Below are 7,095 nucleotides of genomic sequence, written 5' to 3' on the forward strand. Positions count from 1 at the left end.
TACTCTCGATGAGGTTGTAAAACCCTGTCCATCAGTCTCTGAAAAGTAGCGGGAGCTCCATGAAGTCCGAACGGCATAGTACAAAATTGAAAAAGACCATCTGGGGTTGAGAATGCCGTTTTCTCACGAGAGGCTTTTGCTAATGGAATTTGCCAGTATCCTTTCGTCAGATCCAAAGTTGAAATAAACCGAGCTCGCCCCAGCCTGTCTAAGAGTTCATCTACCCGAGGCATGGGATATGCATCAAACTTAGAGATAGCATTCACCCTCCTAAAGTCTATACATAACCGTAGTGACCCATCTGGTTTGTCTATTGGTACAATTGGGCTACACCACTCACTTCGGGAAGGTTCAATTATCCCAAGTTTCAACATACACTCCACCTCCCTCCGGACAGAATCTCTCCGACTTTCTGGAATGCGATACGGTCTCTGTCTAACTCTCAGACCTGGCGGAGTGATAATAGCATGTTCAATCAAATGCGTTCTTCCGGGCACGTTAGAAAACACATCACCAAACATTTTGATTAAATTGCTTACCTCTTTGCGTTGATCAGGAGTTAATTGTTCCCCCATCGGAACCCCAGCTGCTGATACTGGCTCAATTGAGGGTCCATAGTCCTCTCCCTCCTGTTCGGGAGATATAAAATGGACCTCCCGTTCTTTCCACGGTTTGAGGAGATTAACATGATAAATTTGATTTTCCTTCCGACGCCCAGGCTGTCGGATCTCATAATTAACTTTTCCAATTGCTCGAATGACCTCAAAGGGACCCTGCCATTTAGCAAACAACTTAGATTCTGATGAGGGAAGCAACAACAACACTTTGTCTCCAGGTCGAAAGTTCCTAATTCTTGCATTTTTATTGTAGCTTTGTTGCTGCTTCTGCTGTGCCACTTTGAGATTGTCATGTGCCAATCGACCGACTAATTCTAAGCGATCGCGTAGCTGTAATACATATTTCACTATATTTTTAGAGTCTTTTGACTGTTCTTCCCAGCCTTCTCTTATGAGATCCAAGATACCCCGCGGCTGCCGACCGTACAAGAGCTCAAACGGAGAGAACCCCGTTGAGGATTGTGGTACCTCACGAACTGCAAAGAGCAAGTAGGGAAGCAGTTTAGCCCAATTACGTTTCTCCTGATCTACAAAGCGGCGCAACATACTTTTTAAAGTCTGATTAAATCGTTCAACAAGCCCATCCGTTTGAGGATGAAAAACTGAGGTTCGAATTGAACGGATTTTCAATAATTTGTATAATTGCTGAATACAGCCAGACATAAAATTAGTGCCCTGATCAGTGAGAATTTCTTTCGGGATTCCCACCCTAGAAAATATTTTAACCAATTCATTTGCTACTACTTCTGCACTCATAGAGCGTAAGGGAACAGCTTCTGGATATCGTGTTGCGTAGTCCACTACTACCAAAATATACCGATATCCTGACTCTGCTCCCTCCAGAGGGCCTACTAAATCTACACCAATCCTCTCAAACGGTACTCCAATAATTGGCAGTGAGACCAGAGGTGCGGGGCGAACTAACTTAGGGGCAGCTAATTGACATTCCGGACACTCAGATACATACTTCCGCACAAGACCATAAACCCCTGGCCAAAAAAACCGGGCCAGAATTCGTTCCTGAGTCTTTTCAGTTCCTAAATGACCTGCAAATGGAATGTCATGCGCCAATCTCATGACTTCTGACTGAAAAGGCCTAGGAACCAATAACTGTTTTACGAGCTGTCCCGTCCCGGGAGCCCGGGTTATTCTATATAATAAGTGCCCAGATACAGAAAAATGCGGAAATACCACTGGTTGTCCTTCCTGCATATCCTTCCCCTCAACATATCTAACCTGTTTCCAAGCATACTGTAATGTGGGATCATTTTGTTGTTCATAGCCCAGGTCAATATCTCGGTCCCAATGATTAGGTACGCTGAGAGGAGTGTCTTTTATTATGTGACCTTCCACATCAGTAACCTCGCAGCCCCGGTCACACTGAACACCTACTCCTTTACCCTGCCGTTTACAAGATTGGTTTACCTTTGAGTCAGACCCCTCCCCTTGTCGTCTCAGAGTTCCCTCATATTTTTCCACCCTGCGCTCTCTCTTTGTTTTTCTCGGGCGGATTTTAGGGTTAAACAGGATTTTGTGTCAGACCCTTCCCCTTGTCGTCTCAGAGTTCCCTCATATTTTTCCACCCGACGCTCTCTTTTTGTTTTTCTTGGGCGGATTTTAGGGTTAAACAGGTCGGATTGCAACGGAAAAATCTCGCCAATTGTTTTCTCCTGTTGCTTTAATTGTCCCCTGGTAGAAACTAAGACCATTTCCCGACCTAAAATACGATCAAAAAACGGCCAGTCTCTTCCCAGGAGAACAGGGTATGGTAAACATTGCGCTACAGCCACTTTAACGTAAGCAGAATAATCACCTACAATAAGTCTAACTTTAGTGGTGGGATAAACCCGAGTTTCTCCATGGATACATGAGATAGCCACTTTACCCTGTGGCTCCCAGGTTACCCCCTCCAAAAGAGCTTGTCGAATCAATGTTTGTGCACACCCAGAGTCCGCAAATGCGTAAGTACTCTTTCCCCCGACCTGTACTCTTAACTGATAAGGGCCCTCCCGACATTCCCCAGTGTTCCTACCTGTTACTGCTGACCAGGATCTTGTCGCCAGGTCCACCTTTATTACTGGACAATTCCTGGCAATGTGTCCAGGCTCATTACATTGGTAGCACACTTGGTTAGGAGGCATCAACGGAGTTAATCTGTCCTGCGAGTCCGCGACCGGCAGGTTAGGGGGATTCTCTCTCGCCCAGGATGGGGCTAACCTCGACCTCCATGGTCTGAAGGTCTGGTTACCCCCTCTGGGCTTCATTGGTTGGTTGGTCCGAGTTAGTCCATTACACAGAGCCGTCACGAGGATGTAACGCATCGGTCACGCACCAATCCTCACGTTTGGCCTCAATATACGACAGGCACAAAGGCTCAGGCGCTTGGTCAGTCGAATCCCCCTAAGTTAGAGTGCATCTTGCTGGGTGGGTTTACCCCGATTGGTTATTGTTGTGAGTCTGGTGGTACCAGTACTTCCTAGGTCCAATGGTAGGGAGACCCGAAAGTAACAACCTAGACCGTTACCAGCGTCATTCAATGAGGTAGTTTAGGGGCAGGAGTGGGGTCTGACCCGGCACCTTCGTTTGCGTCTTCGTAGGCCTCCGCCAGGAGGAGGGCATCCTCGAGAGTGGTAGGTCTATTCCTCTTAATCCACTCTCGATTCCCTGGCGGTAGTATAGACGCAAACTGTTCTATAACTATTTTCTGCACCAGTTCTTGGGGTGTATGTTCTTCTGGCCGCAGCCACCGGGTGCACTGATCTAAAAGATATTGTCCCGCAACCCGGGGCCGCATCCCCTTGGACAGCTGGTATTCCCGAAAACGGCGCCGGTATGTTTCCTCCGTGATCCCGAGGCGTGAGAGAATGGCTTCTTTTACTTTGACATAGTCCCCTGCATTCGTGGCCGTCAGGGCTCGATACGCTGCCTGAGCTTCCCCTGTCAGGCAGGGTGCCAATTTCATGGCCCAGTGTTCCCTAGGCCACTCTGCAGCCTCTGCCACTCTCTCAAACGTAATCAAGAAAGCCTCGGGATCATCTTCCGAGGTCATCTTCTGAAGATTAGGCTGAGCTGCAAACATCCGGGCAACCGCTCTCTCTGATGTTGATATTGATAGTTTTTCTACCAGCTGTCCCAAGAACTGGGCGAGCTTTTCCAGGTGCCGTGTCTCTCTCTCCTCTCGCTTCTCCTCCTGCTCCCTAAACATTGTCAAAACTGTAGCTGGATCCATTTTCACTTCTGACACCACGTGTGAGGCGAGAGTGTATTAAATGGAATGTCCAGACAGTAATTTATGTGTACAGAAATAAAATAATTTATTTTTATTTTCTATACACAACAAAAGGATTAAATAACAAACGAAAAACAAAATGGTGTGAGGGAAGGAGTGCAGGGGTGAAATCCAAAACAAACTGTGATGACTCGTCTTTAATTTGTCTTCGTGGTGACCATACATAAACAAAAAAAAGACAAAAGAAATGTTAGTGTTTCAAAAATCCCGCTGCACAAAACCAGACTCTCCCTCCACCCGTTACTCCTCCTACTTTACTTTCGGACCAACCCCGAACACAGTAGTACGTTCCCTTTAGTATGTAATGTCCCGCCTCTGTAGTCAGTGGAACACCAATCCCCAACTGACACGTGTCCTTCTCCTTCACTTGACTCCAGTGGCTGGAAGTTACATACTCGTACTTCCGCCCCTCACCAAGGTGCCGCCCCTCAAAAAGATGACTTTTGCCATGGTCACGAGATCTTGGTAAGGGAAGTCCCGAGTTGGTTTGATGCCATCTACTGTCGGGAGGCTGAATCACAGACCGAAAACCCTTTGACTCATCACAATGATATCGAATAATCCAGTATTAGAGATTATGGATATTAGGTGCATCCACCACTACTACTCACCACTCACAAAAGCAGGCTCTCTTGTCCATCGATACCACCCTTCTCATTGCCTCGCTTTCATGCACGCCAATTTGACACAACAATAGAGATATCATATTAAATTATTGATATTGGTGCCCATCCCCACTACTTACACAAGCAGGGCTTTTGCCCTGTCACTCTTGCAATGCAATGACACAAAAGCCAGATCTTCATGAATGTCTAGTTGCCTGAAATACAGGAGCTTGTATCATTGCCATTTCGTGTAAAGGCTGCTACACATCAGACAAAAATAATAGAACCTTGTGATGCATATTCCCTGAATATGATATTAATGCCTGAAAGTGTATTATAAATGTAACTGGACTAATTAATGATATCTCTGTGTCTTGAAGAGAAAGGACCCCTTTCCTGGCAGACATATTGAACTGTGTGACGACTGAGCTGGGTGACCAGGGCTAGGTAGAATCTGGACTGGATTAGGCTGAAAGGACAGCTGACTTACGTACAGATAATTTGCAACTGCAACACAAGCAGTTTGATGCCAGGAAGCCATAAAGCATTTATGTTCTGAGCGGAAAAGGACGTTAAAAATCAAAGAACTGAGTTTTAAGAGGCAAGACACGCAAATGACCACATGTGAATATCTACTTAGCAGAGAGAAAAAGACAATAAATATTCAAGCAAAACTAAACGTTTTGCGCTACACAACAATTGCTAAACAAGGTACTGTCACTCTGCTAAGCGAAGCCACAACTCCGGGACTGAGAACAGGAACCGCTTCCAGGAACCGTTGAGTATAAGTCTAGCTGTATTTTCCTCTCATGGAACTAAATTAATTAATTGTAACACAACATAATTTGACTATTAATTGTTTAGTTTGCACATGTAATAACGAAATAACGTTTTAGTGAAACTTGATCAAGTTAACTATAAGTAATGTACCTCATATTGTTATATGAAGAATTTTTTCTAACGTAAACTTGCTATATCGTTAAACAATATTAGTAAGCTTAGTGTGATTCATTGTCTACACCATTTCAGTTCAGGGTGTGTGCGTGCGCACGTCTGTGTGTGTGTGTGTGTGTGTGTGTGTGTGTGTGTGTGTGTGTGTGTGTGTGAGTAGAAGCAGTGTCAGAATTCACTGGCCTGCTGGCTTCTTTAATGCAGGGTGACTTTTGTGATTTCTGTTTAATATGTGTGTACTTAATAAAACACTACTATTGATTAAACATTCCTTGTGTTTAGAGTGTGTGTGTATTCATAGTAAACCCTTGATTTTGTAACACGTTAATTATATATTTTTATAAGAGAACTAATCAACCTAGATAAAACTCTAAACTAACAATTCTAGAATTGTTTTACATCTATGCTTTTGATATGAATATTTTACACTTCAGGTAAAGACGGATGTGAAATAAATAGGACTGAATCGTATTTTTGGCAAAGATGTAGCTAAGTGACTAAGCAATCATAGCTATCCATTCAAGCACATGCTTTGCCAGGAAATAATAGAATCTGAAATTGACGTGGAATAATAAAAAAATGAAGCCATCATTTTATTTAAAATTACCCATTTCATTTCAAGTTTCTTCTTTGTAGTTTGACTGTTGGTGAATCATTGTGAGGTGGATTGGATATTGCTTACAAAATATGATCTCTTTTGGTGCCTGTGGCAAAGTGGTTAACATTGTGCAGGTGCACGAGTGCTGCAGTGATCAATAAACAGACAGACAACAATAATCCAGGTGCAATGGTGTTTTATTTTTGTAATCCAAAGTCTGGTGACAAATAGTAAACAATAATGAGAACACGCAATACACAATGGGATGTGTATTGCTCTGTTGTAATCCACGGGTTGGTGCCGAAATAATAGTCCCGATCTTTAAACACCCACACGTAACACAAACACGATCACAAGTCCACAGTGAGTGTTATAGTGCTTTTGGTGTAAATACAGTTAATCGTGACACAAGTGAAATGTTGTCCAGGTTTGGTGCTGGCCTTTAGCGACAGCTCTGGATCGTGTTAGCTGTCTAAAAGCAACAAACAAACAATTTTTATTTTTTTTTTTTTTTTTTCTTATATTTTGTACTGTTTTCATGACACAACCTAGCACAATCGACAGGATTTTCGTTGTTAAAACCAAAAATTTTTAACAATTTTTATTTTTTTTCTGCGGCATAAAATAAAAAAAACAAAAAAAAAACATGACATGAAAACAAACAAAACACTCACAATTTACAATACGGATCTCCTTCCGGTTTAGCGTTAACCATAACAAGTTTTGAAACTGTGTCTTGAGTGTTATGTTGACTTAATGATGCAATTACGTATTTATCTGAGGCACTATTAGACTCTGGACATCTTTAGAGAATAAACTGTAGCCAATCAGTGAATCTTCAGGTGCATTTAGTACATTGTCTGTTGCTGTTAGAATTCATTACACTGTAATTGCTTGTTGTCCATGTTTAATGATACTCCATTTGGACACCATGATCCATTCACTCTGAATCTATGCTTGGAAGATATGAAAACAGAAACCAGAGCGTGGTTTGTAGTGATATATGTTACTGTGTTGTGTGTATCAGATGTCATC

General features: G+C 43.1%; 1 protein-coding gene across 1 annotated transcript in view; it reads right to left on the minus strand.

Moving 5' to 3' along the window:
- Positions 1 to 6,596: 6,596 nt before the first annotated feature.
- Positions 6,597 to 7,095, minus strand: part of LOC121302612 (neuronal acetylcholine receptor subunit alpha-10-like) — a 4,002-nt gene continuing 3,503 nt past the window's right edge. Inside the window, exon 3 of the mRNA XM_041232616.1 lies at positions 6,597 to 6,608. Coding sequence (XP_041088550.1) covers positions 6,597 to 6,608 — 12 coding nt within the window. The remainder of the gene's footprint in view (positions 6,609 to 7,095) is intronic.

Source organism: Polyodon spathula, chromosome 30 (assembly GCF_017654505.1).
Source record: "Polyodon spathula isolate WHYD16114869_AA chromosome 30, ASM1765450v1, whole genome shotgun sequence".
In the NCBI taxonomy this organism is placed as follows: Eukaryota; Metazoa; Chordata; class Actinopteri; order Acipenseriformes; family Polyodontidae; genus Polyodon; species Polyodon spathula.